This window comes from Amblyraja radiata, chromosome 2 (genome assembly GCF_010909765.2).
Source record: "Amblyraja radiata isolate CabotCenter1 chromosome 2, sAmbRad1.1.pri, whole genome shotgun sequence".
NCBI classification, from domain to species: Eukaryota; Metazoa; Chordata; class Chondrichthyes; order Rajiformes; family Rajidae; genus Amblyraja; species Amblyraja radiata.
In genome coordinates, this window is record NC_045957.1 from 37,061,893 (window position 1) to 37,079,082 (window position 17,190).

The 17,190-nt window shown below is 51.2% G+C and overlaps 1 protein-coding gene across 5 annotated transcripts in view; it reads right to left on the reverse strand.

Annotated features, from left to right (window-relative positions):
- oplah (5-oxoprolinase, ATP-hydrolysing) overlaps positions 1 to 17,190 on the reverse strand; it is a 51,930-nt gene that overhangs the window by 19,365 nt on the left and 15,375 nt on the right. For all 5 annotated transcript variants that reach the window (XM_033044967.1, XM_033044957.1, XM_033044946.1 and 2 more), the window contains exons 6-14: positions 16,057 to 16,252; positions 15,077 to 15,242; positions 12,150 to 12,288; positions 9,279 to 9,346; positions 6,199 to 6,485; positions 3,943 to 4,055; positions 2,504 to 2,674; positions 1,451 to 1,594; positions 830 to 968 (exon numbers count right to left, since the gene is read on the reverse strand). In XM_033044967.1, the coding sequence (XP_032900858.1) occupies positions 830 to 968; positions 1,451 to 1,594; positions 2,504 to 2,674; positions 3,943 to 4,055; positions 6,199 to 6,485; positions 9,279 to 9,346; positions 12,150 to 12,288; positions 15,077 to 15,242; positions 16,057 to 16,252 (1,423 nt within the window). The remainder of the gene's footprint in view (positions 1 to 829; positions 969 to 1,450; positions 1,595 to 2,503; positions 2,675 to 3,942; positions 4,056 to 6,198; positions 6,486 to 9,278; positions 9,347 to 12,149; positions 12,289 to 15,076; positions 15,243 to 16,056; positions 16,253 to 17,190) is intronic.

Consider the following 17,190-nt stretch of genomic DNA (forward strand, 5'->3'; position numbering starts at 1 on the left):
AAACTTTGCCCCTCCTAAAGTTATGCCCTCTAGTATTTGGCATTTCCATCCTGGGAAAAAGGTTCTGACTATCTACCCTATCTATGCCTCACATCATTTTCCACACGTCAGGCCTCCCTGCACTCCAGAGAAAACAATCTGTCCAACTTCACCCTGTAGCTAATCCAGACTTCATTCTGCTAAACCCCCTCTATACATCCCGCAACCTTCTCTGGGTCAGAGTCACACAGCATAGAAACAGGCCCTTCACCCCAACTCCTCCATGCCGACCAAGATGCCCCATCTACATCTGCCTGCATTTGGCCCATATCTCTCCAAACCCTTCAGTGGGGGGGGGACAGTGGGCAGGGGGCAGTGGGTAGTGGGGCACTGGGCAGGAGTCAGTGGGGCACTGGGCAGTGGTCAGTTATTTAAGTTATTTAAGAATAAGGGATAAGCCATTTAGAACCGAGATGAGGAAATGCTTTTTCTCACAGAGAGTGGTGAGTCTGTGGAATTCTCTGCCTCAGAGGACGGTGGAGGCCGGTTCTCTGGATACTTTCAAGGGAGGGCTAGATAGGGCTCTTAAAGATAGCGGAGTCAGGAGATTATGGGGAGAAGGCAGCAACGGGGTGCTGATTGGGGATGATCAGCCATGATCACATTGAATGGCGGTGCTAGCTATTGTCTATTGGGTCAGTGGGTCAGTGGGCAGGGGTCATACGACGGGGGTCAGTGGGCTGGATGCTGGGCAGAGGTCACTGGGCAGGGGTCAGTGGGCTGGGGAGCTCGCAGGGCAGGGGGTCAGTGGGCTGTGCAGGGTGTGGAAACAATACCGCCCCCTACGTACCGTCTCCACTTTGGGTGTGCAGACGTTCGGCCTGGTGCTGTGCTGGGAGCTGATGCCGGACCTGCCGCAGCCTCGCACACGGATGTCGTCCACCATGATGGGCCGGTCCGGGATAACAAAGCCAAACTCCTTCAGATACCTGCAACCCAGCACACAGCCTGGTCAGCCGGGCACAAAGCCTGATCAGCCGGGCACTGCCCCTTGTTCTTCCCTTGTCCACCTCGCCGGGTAGCACTGGTACAGAGGGGCACTGCCCAACCCACCGCCCTGTCCCTGCCCATAGACCCACCTGTCCTTGACCAACGACCCTGTCCCTGCCCACAGACAGACCCCCCCAGTCCCTGCCCACAGACCCCTCTGTCCCTGCCCAGACCCTGTCCCGTATCACAGAACCCCCCCTCCCTTCCCAGACCTCCCCCCCGACCTGCCCAGACCCCCCTCCTTGACTAACCTAGACCCTGCCCACAGACCCCCCCCATCCCTCCCCACATACCTCCCCCCCCCCTCCCTGTACCTGCCCAACACACCGGCCCCTAAACTCCTCTCTGCCTCCCCCCCCCCCCACCAGCTCGCCATGGTGCAGCGAGTAAGAGGGTGCTGGACGGGCCGGAGTTTGCTGACCTGCTGGTGAAGGCAGTTCGGAAGTCTCCATGCCGACTGGAGTCAGTGTCCTGGCGTGCCGGGTGCCCGCTGGCGGAGCACATGAGGGCGCAGTCTGTGCGCTCGTACCGCATGTGCAGGAAGGCCTCCGTCCCGATCTGCGACCTGCAATCAACAACACGCCATTGGTGCGGCGAGGTGCTTCACCATCCACTCACCAGGCTGCAGGAGGGAATGGCAGGCTCGGTGACAAGGAGAGGGGCGACGTTTAAAGGAGACGTGCGGGGCAAACATTTTACACAGAGGGTGGCGGGTGCCTGGAACGTGCTGCCAGGGGTGGTGGAGGGGGCAGAAGCAATAGTGGTGTTTAAGGTACTTTTAGATCGGCACATGGATATGCAGGGAATGGAGGGGCATGGATCACATGCAGGCAGATAAGAGTTGGTCTTGGCATCAAGTTCGGCATAGACATTGTGGACCAAAGGCCTGTTCCTGTGCTGTACTGCTGGTTCGGCATTAACATACCCAGGCTGGAGACTGTGGCCAGTGGTGTTCCACAGGGATTAGTTCTGGGACCACTATTGTTTGTGATATATATATATCATATTCTCTCCCCAGCTCCCCTCTGATCTCTCACCTCACTCCCTCTTCCTCCCCACCTCCCTCCCTATACATGTCCCAGGACTAATCCGTCTGAAGAAGGGTTTCGGCCCGAAACGTTGCCTATTTCCCTCGCTCCATAGATGCTGCTGCACCCGCTGAGTTTCTCCAGCATTTTTGTCTACCTCCGTGTGGAACACCACTGGTCACAGTCTCCAGCCTGAAAAACACCCTCTCCACTACTCTCTGTGGGTAAGTGTATCCTGATTCTAAACAAGCAAGTCGTAAAACAGAATTAGGCCATTCGGCCCATCAAATCCACTATGCCATTCGATCATAGCTGATCTATCTTTCCCTCTCAACCAAATTCTCTTGCCCTTTCCCTGTCACCTTAGATGCTTTTGTTAATCAAGAAGCTATCAATCTCTGCTGTGACTTGGCAGCACACACACATACACAGACACGCGCGGGTACCTATGAAATCCCTGGGCGAGCAGCGCGTCCACGCACTGCTCCTCCAGCGCGGTGATCCGCTGGTCCAGCAGCGGGAACGAGGCCGCTCCGTACATCGCCGAGCAGGGCTCCTGCGATTCATCCACCACGTCAGCCAGTGCCAGCCCGTAGGCGGACAGCACCCCACCAAACCTGGGAGGACAGAAACGATGAATGAATGAATCTTTACTGCCACATGCGACATGTCACAGTGAAATTCTTTATATTGCATACACAAATATGCAAAGAGTCGGCATATATAGGGCACAGACAGTTACAAAATATTTCATTTATTCCCCAATGGTCCCCTTTGTTCCCCCCCCTTCCCCCCCATACCAGGTTCTCCTTTGTTTCCAGCAGTGGATGGGGGGGGGGGGGAGAGAGGACGAATGAAGGGCAGTGAGGAAGGGGGAGGGGAGGGGGAGGGTGAAGTGGGGGACAGAGAGGGATCGAGTTCGAAGGAGGATGGGGGAGGCAGTGAGTTGGGGGGAGAGAAGGGACATGGGGGGCACAAGGTGAGGGGAGAGAGGGGGAGCAAGTATGTAGGGAGGGAGAAATGTTAAGGGGAGACGGATGGAGGGGGAGATAGGGGAGTGATGTGCGTGGGGGGAGAGAGTAAGTGATTGGGAAGAGAGGAAGTGAAGTAGAGGAAGTGGGAACAAGGCAAGGGGAGGGGCAGTGAGGTGGGGGTAGGGAGTGGGGAGGGAGTGGGGGAGAGAGGGAGGGAGGTGGGAGGAAAGAGGGAGAGGTGAGGGAGAGGAAGGTGGGGAGAGAGAGTGAGGTGCAGGATGGAAAGGTGGGGGTGAGGGGAAAGGAGGAGGGCGAGAGAGAGTGTGTGAGATGGAGGGCTGTTGAGAGAGAGGCAGCGAGGTGTGTGGGAGAAGAAAGTGGGAGAGAGGGCAAGATGGGGTGAGTGAGAGGGGCAATGTGAAAGATGGAGATGAGAGAGGGAGGTGCAGACGATGGAAAGAAAGGGGCAAAGTGAGAGGAGGACTCGTAAGGAGAACAGAGAGGGGGAATGAGATTACAAAAATATCAAATCACAAAGTGCCACAGAAAGACAGTGAAAAACAGACAATGAGACTAGTCAGGAGAGATGGTGAATGTAACAGGGACAGTGAGAGGGACATAGGAAGGAAACTATGCTGAGAGTGACTGGCCGTCAGTGTGGAAGATATTTGAAGAAACAAGGAACTGAAGATGTTCAAGAAGGAACTGCAGATGCTGGAAGATCGAAGGTACACAAAAATGCTGGAGAAACTCAGCGGGTGCAGCAGCATCTATGGAGCGAAGGAAATAGAACTGAAGATGGTGGTTTACAAAACGGACACAGTAAGTCAGTGGGTCAGGCAGGATTTCTGGAGGACATGGGTTGGTGTCCATGCATCCTCTTATTGAGGACTTTTGGGCCGTGTACCTACCTGTGAATGAAGACGGTTTTCATCCCGAGGGAGCGGGCGATGGCACAGGCATGCTGCCCTCCGGCACCCCCAAAGCAGGCCAGCACGTGGCGCGAGGTGTCGTGACCCTTGGCCTGTGGTGGGAGAGCAGGAAGCACAGGGTCTTGTGTTGGCTCATGTAACAAAATGGGGCTGGGGGTAGATAGACCCTGTCAGCAGCGCTGGGAGCTGGGTCGATGTCCCACTCCACCTCGCTCTGCTCTGCCTCAGCCAACTCCACCAGCCCACATTCCACTCTCAACACAGCACGATTTGGGAACAGCTCCACCCAAGATGGCAAGAAATTGCAAAAGAATTGTGGACGCAGCCCAGACCATCACGCAAACCAACCTCCCTCCCATTGTCTCCCTCCAGACTTCACGCTGCCTCGACAAGGCCGCAAACATAATTCATGCCCAGTCTCACCCCGGTCACTTCCTCATCTCCCCTCTCCCATCGGTCAAGAGGTACTGAGGTACAGGAGCACACCTTCAGATTCAGGGACAGTTTGTTCCCAGCTATTATCAGGCAACTGAACCATCCTATCACCAACTAGAGAACGGTCCTGAGCCACCATCAACCTCATTGGAGACCCTCAGACTATCTTTGATTGGACTTTATCTTGCACTAAACGTTATTCCCTTTATCATGTATCTGTACACTATGAACAGTTTGGTTATATTCATGTATTATCTTGCCGCTGGCAGGTTAGTATGTAATAAAAAGTTTTTCACTGTACCTCGGTACTGGTGACAATAAATTAAAAACTACTCTCCGTCCATCTCACCCTCTCCCCTTTCCTCCATCCTGCCCTATCTTCCACTCCTCTTGCCACCACCTACCTCTCCCTACATCTGCCCTCTACCCCAAGACATACAGCGGACCGCTTGGAGATTGTCATGGAGCTATACAGCATGGAAACAGGCCCTTCGGCCCACCTTGTCCGTGCCAACCATTCTGGGCTAGTTCCATTTGACTGCCTTTGGCCCATATCCCTCACAACCCTTCCTATCCATATATCTATCCAAACATCATCATTGTAACTTTCTCTGGCAGCTCATTCCAGATGCAGACTAACCCTCGGAGTGAAAAGGTTGTCCTTGAGGTCCCTCTGAAGTCTCTCCCCTCTCACCTTTAGCCTGTACCCTCTAGTTTTAGAAGTCTCTATCCTGGGGAAAAAGACTGTGAGCATTCACTTTATCCATGCCCCTCTTGACCTGTACACCTCAATAAAGTCACCCTACAGCCTCCAAGAAAAAGTCCCAGCCTGTCCAACCACTCCCTATAACTCAAGCCCAGGTAACATCTTGGTGAATCTCTTCTGCACCCTTTCCAACCTAATGATATCCTTCCTATAGCTGGTCAACCAGACCTCCACAAGGGACTCCAAGTGTGGTTTCACCAACGACTTCTACAGCTGCATCATGATGTCTCAACTTTTGTACTCAATGCCCTCCCCACAAGCCCAGGTAAGATCCTGGTGAGTCTCTTCTGCACCCTTTCTAACGTTGAATCGCGTGTATGTGTTCTCCTCGGCCAAAACACCTGGCCCGGATGAAGCAGTGTATATAAAACCAGGTGCCTATAGACGTAGATACGTCGCTTTGTCCTGCCTCTCCACTCTCCCAGATTTCTTTCTCCCCCTCCCTTCCCCGACAATTTGTCTGTAGAAGGGTCACAACACGAAACGTCCCTCTCCATGACATGCTGCCTGACCTGCTGAGTTAATGGCCTGTCCCACTTTCACGAGTTATTCACAAATTCTCCCGAGTTTTCCCCTTGATTCAAACTCGCAGAATTTTCCTAACGAGTCCGTAGGAGGTCGTAGGAGTTTGTAGATATATCGTAGGAGTTCGTAGATATATCGTAGCGGCCCGTTATGCCAGCCGTAGGTACTCGTGGCATTATGTAAGTCAGGATGTTATTTCCAGCCCGATAAAAAATGTCCACAAGTAAAAAAATGGTCGGGATGAAAGAAATTGCAAATTTTTACTCGTAAGGAGGGCATCGAAATAGTCGTGGGAATTCGTAGATATACTCGTAGGAGTTCGTGAACATAGTCGTGGAAGGTCGTAGGAGTTTGTAGATTACCACGATCTTGATTTTTATTTTTAGGTCCTTTAAACTCGGCAGAGGTTTTGAATTAAGTCGTGAAAGTGGGACAGGCCCTTTACTCCAGCACCCTGGGTCCTAGTTTGTGTGTCTGTACCAGCTCCAACCAGCGGTCTCACAAAGTACCTGAGTAAGAGCTCTGATTGGTCGGCACATCGACTCATTGGCCACCTGGATGAAGCCCAGGGCAATCTCTTCCAAAGACATCTGCGATTGGCTGGGGCCCTTGTCCTGGGCACGCTGTGATTGGCTGGACAGGAAGTCATTGACCTGGTCCACCATCTTCTGGAAGCCTCTAAGGGTCCCTTCCCTCCACAGCGGCTGGTCCTCCGTGGCGCCAAAGATTTTGGGGAAGTAATCCGGCAGCAGGCGTCCTAGGCAAAGGTTGGCGTCGGTCACGGTGAGCGGACCTCCTGGAGGAACAAGACCACCGGACTGTCAGTCTTAGCGGCAAGGGGCTCAGCACCATGCACAATGGTGACTCAACCGCCACAGCTTTGGACCCTCCTCGACTGAGGTGCACAAGATCATGTGGGGCATGGATAGAGCCCCTAAAGCTAGAGGGCACAGACCTAAGGTGAGAGGAGAGATTAAAGAGACTTCATAGAAAACAAAGAAAACAGGTGCAGGAGGAGGCCATTCGGCCCTTCGAGCCAGCACCGCACTTCAGGGGTACCTTTTCACTCATAGGGTAGTCCATATCTGGAACGAGCTCAGAGAAACCTTGGAGACAGCGATTAGAAGGAATCAAAGGAGATGAGGAGCAATTTATTTACCCAGAGGGTGGTGAATCCGTGGAATCTATTGCCACAGATGGCTGTGGAGGCCAAGTCTTGGGTACTTTTAAAGCAAAGTTTGAACAGATTCTTGATTAGTACGGGTGTCAAGGGGTTATGGGGAGAAGGCAGGAGAATAGGGTTGCGAGAGATAGATCAGCCATGATTGACTCAATGGGCCGACTCAATAGACTCAATGGGCCAAATTGCCTAATTCTACTCCTATGATTTATGGATATACCAAGGATATATGAAGTTGTCATATTCCATGAAGTTGGAAAGGCTGCAGAAAAGACTCGCATGAATGTTACCAGAACCAGAACAATTACGACTTTTAAAAGACACTTGGACAGATATGTGGATAGGTTTAGAGGGCTATGGGCCAAATGCAGGCAAATGGGTCTAGCCCAGAATGCTAAAGATAGACACAAAATGCTGGAGTAACTCATCGGGACAGGCAGCAAATCTAGATAGAAGGAATGGGTGACGTTTAGGGTCGAGACCCTTCTTCAGACCTAAAGTCAGAGGATAGGGAGACACAGAGATAAGGAAGGATAAGGTGTGTAAATGAGACATCAAAGAAGATTAAGTTCAAGGAAAATGTTGAATAGATCATTGTTTCCTCGGAGAAGGTGACAATGGAGCATACAGAGCATCTAATCAAGGTGACACTAAAATTGGTGTTAAACTAGGAAGGGGGAGGGATGGAGAGAGAGGGAAAGCAAGGGTTACTTGAAGTTAGAGAAGTCAATGTTCGTAATGCTGGGGTGTAAGCTGCCCAAGCGAAATATGAGGTGCTGTTCCTCCCATTTGCACTGGGCCTCACTCTGACAGCGAGAGGAATGGGAGGGAGAGTTAAAATGTTTAGCAACCGGGAGGTCAGATAGGTTTAGGCAAACTGAGCAGAGGTGTCCAGCCCAGAATGCTAGCTTGGCCAGCATGGACAAAGTGGTCCCGAGTACCAGTTTCTGTGCTGTACAGCTCGAATAACTGCACTTCCCTCTCTGGTCACTTGTGAATGTCGTAAATAGGAGCAGCAGTGGGTGAGCGGACTCTCCAGCCAGGTCCAACATTCATCAAGGTCACGATGATCTACCTCAGCCCTGTCCCCCAAATCCCTGAATGTCCAGAAACATCTCAATCTTCATTCTAAACACATTGGAGATTGTTGCAGAATAAAGAGACCTTGAGATACAGATGCATAGTTGTGTGAAAGTGGATACACAGATAGATGGGGAGGTGAAGAAGAGGTGTGACATACTAGCCTTCATCGGTCAGGGCAGTGAGTACAGGAGTCAGGCCGCCATGTCGCAGCTGTAAAAGACGTTGGTGAGACCACACCTAGTCACCCAACTATGTGAAGGATGTCATTAAGTTAGAAATGCAACAGAAAACACTCGCAATCATGTTACTGACACCTGAGGGATTGAGTTATAAGAGGAGGCGGGATAGGCTGAGACCTTTCTCCCTGGAGTGTAGGAGGCAAAGGGGTGACCTTTTAGAGGTATATAAAATCAGGTGGGGTATATTTCAAGTGAATGGTCAATATCTTTTTCCCAGGATACAGTACAGTACAGTAGGCCCCCTTCGGTCATGACTGACCATAGGGGATGCATCCTAGTTTGCAGGTGATGTGTGGTCGGATGCCAGCCTGGGCGATGTCATATGGAGGACAGGCTGTTGCCCATGCAGCACGTCTCCCCTCTCCACATCGCTGATCGATCCAAAGGAACAGCAGGGCCGTTACAGTCTGGCACCAGCGCCGTCGCAGGAGCTGCCAGAGCGAGGTTGTAGACAACGACGAACTGCCTTAGGGGCTCCGACTCCGGATTTTCTTGAGGTTTACTCCTGGAGCCTTTTCCATGACTGGATATGGCCACAAGGCAGAGGAGGTTTTAAATCAGAGTTTTCCCTCTCCTAGATGGACTGCCTTCCCAGGCTGACGAGCCCCATCTGCCCGAGACTCGTGGGGGCGGGAGCGTCTACCTTCCCGTGCAGGTCTATAGCACCTGCCCACTACCCAGGGTAGGGATGTCTAAAACTAGAGGGCATCGGTTGAAGGTGAAAGGGGAGAGATTGAAAGGGAACCTGAGAGGCACTGTAAAGATTTCAGCGGGTGGTGGTGGAGGCAGATATGATAGTGACATTTAAGAGGCTTTTAGATAGCAGGATATGCAGAGAATGGAGGTACATGGATCACATGCAGGCAGAGGCAATCAGTTTAACTAGGCATCATGTTCAACTTGGACTCCGTGTGCTGAAGGGGCTTGACTGTTCGCCTCCACTGTGGGTCTAGCAAGCTCTGCAGCAGTGCGGTGCCCAGCAATAGGGCAGAGAGTGACAGAGTGTTGGCGACATGCAGGCTGGGCAGCCTGAGCGGCCGTGGGCGCGGAGCGTCGAGCGGGTTTATTCATGGATGCAGACGCTGACCTTTCCTGTAGCAAGTGGGACCCGGGTGGGCTCCGGCCGAGTCCGGACCAACGACAAACAGCCCTGACCTGGAAGAGGCAACGCGTCACAGAGTCAGCGGGTCTGCCGAGGCACCACATTAATGCTCACCCTCACCATGCCATCCGTATGGGGACCAGGCCCCAAGCCCTACGTTGTTCTTTTATACAACGTCACCCAACTCTATCTAACATGTGGATCATGTCTCAAGAAATTGTAGAGAATTGTGGACGCAGCCCAGACAATCACACAAACCAGCCTCCCTTCCATTGACTTCATCTACACCTCACGCTGCCTCGGCAAGGCCATCAGCATAATCAAGGATCAGTCGCACCCCGGTCACTCCCTCTTCTCCCCTCTCCCATCAGGGAAGAGGTACAGAAGTGTGAAAAACGCAGACCTCCAGATTCAGGGACAGTTTCTTCCCAGCTGTCATCAGGCAACTGAACGGTCCTCTCATCAGCTGGAATGAGGTCCTGACCTCCCATCTACCTCGTTGTAGACCCTTGAACTATCTTTTATCAGACTTTTATCTTGCACTGATCTTTAATCAGACTTTATCCACTATCTATGCACTGTGGAAAGCTTGATTGTAATAGTGTAGTCTTCTTTGACTGGATAGCACAGAATGAAAAGCTTTTCACTGTATCTCAGTACATGTGACAACAATAATAAACTAAACTATGTGTACAGGCAGAGGAGATTAGTTTAACTTGGCATCATGTTGGCACAGACATTGTGGGCCGAAGGGCCTGAACATGTGCTGTATTGTTTGTTGTGTGTTGTGTAGGAAAGAACTGCAGATGCTGGTATAAACCGGATATAGACATGAAAAAGCTGGAGTAACTCAGCTGGACTGGCAGCGTCTCTGGAGAGAAGGAATGGTTGACCTTCAGTCTCAGGAAGGGTCTCGACCCATTCCTCCTCTCCAGAGATGCTGCCTGTCCCGCTGAGTTACTCCAGCTTTTTGTGTCGATCTGTTGTGTGTTGTATTTGACAATGCCCCATCTGCCTGGGCTCAGGTAGCTGGGCTATCCAGAAGAGCCGCTGGCTGTGCTATCTTCCTCTCCCCTTGGCCAGTCAGCATTGGCGCCTCCCATCAAGTCAGCAAGACGAGAGGGCCAGTCATCGACTTCAGGAAGCGAGATGGAGAACATGCCCCAGTCAGCATCAATGGTGCCGGTGGAGATGGTGGAGAAGTCAAGGCAAGTCACTTTTATTTCTATAGCACATTTAAAAAATAACTCTTGTTGACCAAAGTGCTTTACATTGGTGGAGGTACTAACGTTATACAACAGTCGTTCATAGATTAAGTACATACATAAATACATACAGAGAGCACTCCCTCAGAGACATCAAGAAAGGCTTGAGAGTAAAGATGAGTTTTAAGTCTCGACTTAAAAGAGTCGATGGAGGGGGCAGTTCTGATGGGAAGAGGGATGCTGTTCCACAGTCTAGGAGCTGCAACCGCAAAGGCGCGGTCGCCCCTGAGCTTATGCCCAGACCGCGGGATGATCAGTAACCCCAAGTCGGCCGATCTGAGGAACCTGGAGGTGGTGTGGTGGGTAAGCAGACTTTTGATGTAGGTGGGGCAAGCCCGTTAAGGGCTTTGTAAACATAAAGAAGGATCTTGAAATTTATTCGGAACCGCACAGGGAGTCAGTGGAGAGGGGCCAGTATTGGGGTGATGTGGTCCCTTTTTCGGGTGCCCGTCAGGAGTCTCACTGCGGTGTTTCGGACCAGTTGCAGGCGGGACAGGAAAGATTGGCTTCAAGTTCCTATGCATAGATATCACCAATGATTTGTCCTAGATCAACCACTCTGATGCATGCCCACTAAAGCCTCTAATTCTTCATTAGATTAAGGAAGTTCGGCATGTCTCCAACAACTCTCGCTGACCTACAGATGCACTGTAGAAAGCATCCTAACGCGATGTATCACAACTTAGTCATAGAGTAATAGTTTGGGAACAGCTCTGCCGAAGACTGTAAGGAATTGTAGATTGTTTATGGATGTAGTCCAGTCCATCACACACGCCAGACTCCCCACCATCTACACTCATGCTGCCTTGGGAAAGCAGCCAACATAATCAAGGACCACTCACACCCCAGTCATTCACTCTTCTCCCCTCTCCCATCAGGCAAAAGATATAAAAGCTTGGAAGTTGGTACCACAAAGGTGCTGGAGTAACTCAGCGGGTCAGGCAGCATCTCTGGAAGACATAGATGGGTGACATTTTGGGTTGAGACCCTGGAGAAGCTGTGGTTGAATCGTTGCTGACTGCCAGCAGGAAGCACATTTCAGATCACAATTTCACACAGAGGGTGGGTGTAAGGAATGAGCTACCAGAGGAGGTAGTTGAGGCAGGGATTATAATAACATTTAGAAGCCATTTGGACAAGGACATGGACAGTTTTAGAGGGCTATGGGCCAAACGCAGGTAGGTGGGACTAGTGTAGATGGGGCATCTTGGTGGATCCATCTGGATGGGTTGGGCAGAAGAGTTTCCATGCTGAATGACTATACCGGTCTATAATTCTATGCCAATACACCATTTCCCCATGTCTCAAGACGGTTCTGACCTGAAACATGTCTATCAATGTCTTCCAAAAATGCTGCCTGATCTGATGAGTTACTCTAGCACTCTGTGCCCCCTTTTACAGTTTGATTTGACTGGATAACACGCAAAGAATGAACCAATGTTAATACAATTAGCTTTACACTCGAGGAACACCTTGGGTTGGACTGTTTATCAAACAGCGAAGGGCTTCAGGTGGCCCAGCCGGTGGTCTCAGACTCGGGAGGCGTTGCATGGAGGTTTGGGGGGGGTTGGGCTTCACCTGCCGAACGTACCTGAAGGAGAGCATGGAGCCGCCGCCTGCCGCCACCGTGTTGATGTCGAGCTGCGGCGCCTGGATGGTGATTCCCGCCGTGGTGGCCTCGAAGACGTGTTCAAACTCACCCGCGTACCGGCTCACATCCGTCGACGTGCCTGAAAGAGGGGCGGGGGGGGGGGGGGGGTGCAGGAGGAGGACAGAAGGTGAGTCTGGCGGGATTATACAGTCAGCACCTCAATAGACGGGGGGAGATAGAGGAATGGATATGTGGACAAGATTATTGATGGTACACAAAAAAGCTGGAGAAACTCAGCGGGTGCAGCAGCATCTATGGAGCGAAGGAAATAGGCAACGTTTCGGGCTGAAACCCTTCTTCAGACTGATAGGGGGTAGTGGGGAGAAGGAAGTAAAAAGGAGGAGGAGGAGCCCGCTTGCTGAGAGATGGGAGGAGACAGCCCGAGGGCTGAGGAAGGGGAGGAGACAGCAGGGGCTAACAAAATTGGGAGAATTCAATGTTCATGCCCGCAGGATGCAGACTCCCCAAGCGGAATATGAGGTGCTGTTCCTCCAATTTCCGGTGTTGCTCACTCTGGCCATGGAGGAGACCCAGGACAGAGAGGTCGGACGGGGAATGGGAGGGGGAGTTGAAGTGCTGAGCCACCGGGAGGTCAGGTAGGTTCTTGCGGACCGAGCGGAGGTGTTCGGCGAAACGATCGCCCAACCTCCGCTTAGTCTCACCGATGTCTCACAGTCTCACCGATGTCTTAGTCTCACAGATTATTGATGGGTCTGATGGGGTTATTCGGTCGGCCCACCCAATAGACATTGGGAGATAGAGGAGCAGAGAGGTGGACAGATTATTGATGGGTCTGACAGGATTACACAGTAGGCCACTCAAAAGCCAGCAGGTGATAGATATGTAGACAACATATTGATGGGTGTGATGGGCCTATACCACAGGCCTCCCAATAGCAAACGGGAGATAGAGGAACAGATAAGTAGAGAGATTATTGGTGGGTCTGACGGGATTGTACTGTAGGCTTCCCACTTGCTATCAGGAGATAGTGGAGCAAATATGTAAACAGATTATGGATGGGTCTGATGGGATTATACTCTCAGCCCCCCAACAGCCAGCAGGAGAAAGAGGAACGAATATGTGGTCATATTATTGCTGGGTCTGGTGGGATTGTACTGTAGATTCCCCAATAGCCAGCAGGAGAGTGAAGAACAGACGTGTAGATAGATAATGGGCGGGCCTGATGGGATTGTACAATAGGCCTGCAATAGCCAGCGAGAGACAGAGGAGCAAATATGCAGACAGATTAGGGAAAGATGCCAAAGAAACGGGGCTGTTTCAGTAGGTGACTTTAACGTCCCCAGTACTGACTGAGACTGTGCCAAAGGGATTTGCTGAAACAGTATGTGGATAGTCCAACTCGAGGAGGGACCACCCTGGAACTTGTGGAGTGAAACGAGCCTGGTCGGGTGACTAGTGTTTCAGTGGAGGAGTATTTTGGGAACTGTTTCACAAAACGATAAGTTTAAAAATAATTATAAATAAGCATTTGGCCCTTGGGGGAAGGAACAAAATTGAAGTAAGGCAGATTTCAGCTTTATTAGGCAGGAGTTTAGGAGAGTAAATTGGGAACAGTTGTTATTGTGCAAGTCCACATCTGTCATGTGGGAGTTGTTTAAAGACCAGCTGATTAGAGTTCAGGACCGGCATGTTCCAGTAAGGAGGAAGGACAGCGATGGTACGATAAGGGAACCTTGGTCAACCAAGGTCATCTAAGATTCCCATTGGGATGTTGAATGTACAGGAAAAATATAGGAGTCAAGTAGTCAAGTTGCAGCTATATACATATTGGTTCGACTGCATGTGCAGTTCTGGTCACCCATTCCAGGAAGGTTGTGGACCTTTCGAGAGGCTGCAGAAGAGATTTACAAAAGAGTGCTCCCTGGATTAAAGAGCATTAGCTATCAGAAGAGTTTGGACAAACTTGAATTGTTTTCTCTGGAATATCGGAGGTTGAGGGAAGATCTGATTGGAGTTGATAATATTATGAAGCATAGGTAGGGTGGATAGTCAGAACACTTTTCCCAGGGTGGAAATGTCAAAAGAATAGAGGGCAAAACTTGAAGATGAAATAGGAGGGGGTGGAATTGATGGGCGGGGCGTACTTTTTAACACAGAGGGCCAAGAGGGTGCCTAGATCGCACTGCCTTGGGTGTTGATAAAGGCAGATACAATAGGTGGGCACGTGGAAATAGCAGGGAATGGAGGGATATGGATCACATGTAGGCAGAGGACATTAGTTTAACTTGGCGTCATGTTCAGCACAGACTTTGTGGACCCTAAGGGCCTGTTTCTGTGCTGCTCTGTTCTATGTTCTAACATGATAATCCGAGGGAGATACAGCAGATAATTCCACAGATGAGGAACATATGAAAATGAAATAATGAAATAACAACAGAGTATATGGGAACACAGTTTAATTCCAGGGGAAGAGGTAGGTGAAAACAGGGAATAACCTCAGGAACTCAGGATAGTTCCGGGGAGGTCCGTGCTGTATGACTCCATGACATTGGAGACAGACACAAAATGCTGGAGTACCTCAGCGGGACAGGCAGCATCTCTGGAGAAAACAAACAGGTGACGTTTCGGGTTGAGAGTCAGTGGATAGGCAAATGGGAGTTCCATGACATTGGTCTTTGTCTGTGGAACTGATGCTCTGCAATGTTGAGAACTATATTCTGCACTCTGTATCTTTCCCTTTGCTCTAACTACTGGTACTTGAGTTTGACGATGGTATTTATGAGTAGTATATATCTGATGTATTTGATGGCATGTGAAACACAGCTTTTCATTGCACCCTGGTACACGTGACAATAAGAAACCTAGACGTGCCGGAGTGGTCGAGGGACGGCCGGTGTGGCACTCACCACCCATGTCGAAGCCGATGACGGGCTCAGTCCCCCCGTCTGCGTGCGTGGTGACGGCGTAGCCCACGACCCCTCCGGCCGGCCCAGACAGGATAGCCCGAGACCCGTTGAACTTGCTCATGGGGGTCAGCCCGCCATCCGACTGCATGAACAGCACCCGCACGTCCTGGGGGTGGAGGAAAAGGCCACAGTGTTGAGAAGGCCCCGTCCTGCCCGGGGTGGGGGGGGGGGGGGGAAGCATGCATGCAAGTGACAGCGTGTAAAGTGTTGGTTGGTACGGGTAAGTGGCAAGGAAAGACACAAAATCACGGAGTAACTCAGCGGGTCAGGCAGCACCTCTGGAGAACATGGATAGGTGATGATTTGTGGCGGGACTCTTCTTCAGATTGGAAATCTGTTCTCAGGAGAACATCGGGAACATAATAATGTTCCCGATGTTGGGGGAGCAGAACCAGGGGCCAGTTTAAGAATAAGGGGTAAGCCATTTAGAACAGAGACGAGGAAACACTTTTTCTAACAGAGAGTTGTGAGTCTGTGGATTCTCTGCCTCAGAGGGCGGTGGAGGCCGGTTCTCTGGATACTTTCAAGAGAGAGCTAGATAGGGCCCTTAAAGATAGCGGAGTCAGGGGATATGGGGAGAAGGCAGGAACGGGGTACTGATTGGGGATGATCAGCCATGATCACATTGAATGGCGGTGCTGGCTCGAAGGGCCGAATGGCCTACTCCTGCACCTATTGTCTATTGTCTAACGCTGTGGCCTCTGTGAGGTTGTTACTACAAAAGCACTCTGTGTCCTTTTTTTGCAAACCAGCAGCTGCAGTTCCTTGTTTCCGGGCTGAGGAAAGACATGCGACTGCAGCAATGAGTCTGGGTCAGAACATGGTGGAAGAGCAGGAGGGCAGCAGGGATCACCGATGGGGTTAAATAAGACTGGTGAACGAAACTGCACTGTGAAGAGTTGCGGTTGTGAGCCCTTTACCTTGAGCGTGCGCTGGAAGCCGGCGCGGAAGCCAGTGATGTAGCTGCGAATGCAGGGCGTTAGGTAGGCATCGGCACAGGCGGTGTAGCCGCGGGGAACCACCCGGATCATGGGCATCACCTCTGAGGACAGGGAGACTTGCAGGAAGCCCAACTTCTTGGCCAGCTGCCCCACCTGCTGCTCGTGCTGGGACAACCTGGGGGAGAGAAGACAGCAGGGCCGCACGTCACACTACACGGGCACCAGTAAGGCAAGAGAAAGGTGCTCCAACACAGGGAGCTATAGATGCCAGAATCCTGCATGGAACACACAGCTCGAGTAACTCAGCGGGTCAGGCAGCATCTGTGGAGAGGTTCTTCTTCAGATTGATTCATTCCACACAGGTTCCGACTCGAAACGTCACCTATCGATGTTTTCCACAGGTACTGCTGACCCGCTGATTCACTCCAGCACTATGTGTTCTAAGGAAAGATTACCCAACAGGGAGCGTTCAATCTCAGATTCAGATTGTCTTTCAGAAACTTTATTGTCATTGTGCAGTGTACAAGTACAGAGACAACGAAATGCAGTTAGCATCTTAACCAGAAGTGCGAAAATAGAATAGTAGAACAGTAAAATATATAGTAGCTAGTAGCCGTAGTGCAATTTTCGGGGGAGGGGATCAGTCACTGGGGGAAGGAGTGTACGAGGGGGGGGGGGATGACTGGCAATCACCAAGGTGCAGAGTTAAGTAGGGTAACAACCGCAGGGAAGAAGCTGTTCCTGAACCTGCTGGTCCGGGAACGGAGAGACCTGTAGCGCCTCCCAGATGGGAGGAGGGTAAACAGTCTGTGGTTGGGGTGAGAGCAGTCCTTGACGATGCTGCGCGCCCTTCATAGACATCGCCTGCTCTGGATAGACTCCATGCAGTGGAGAATCAGAATTCTCTGTGCACCAAGGTCATTCCTGGATCCCACAACCCCATCCTTGTAGATCATTTAGAACTTCCAAACAACAGTGACAACCAGTTTCACCCAGTGGATACAAATTATCTCCTGTTACTGGCCAACATCAGGATTTATGTTTCAAACTTGGAGGACTGCGTTCTGGTCACCCACCTACAGTAAGGATGTCACTAAGTTGGAAAGGGTGCAG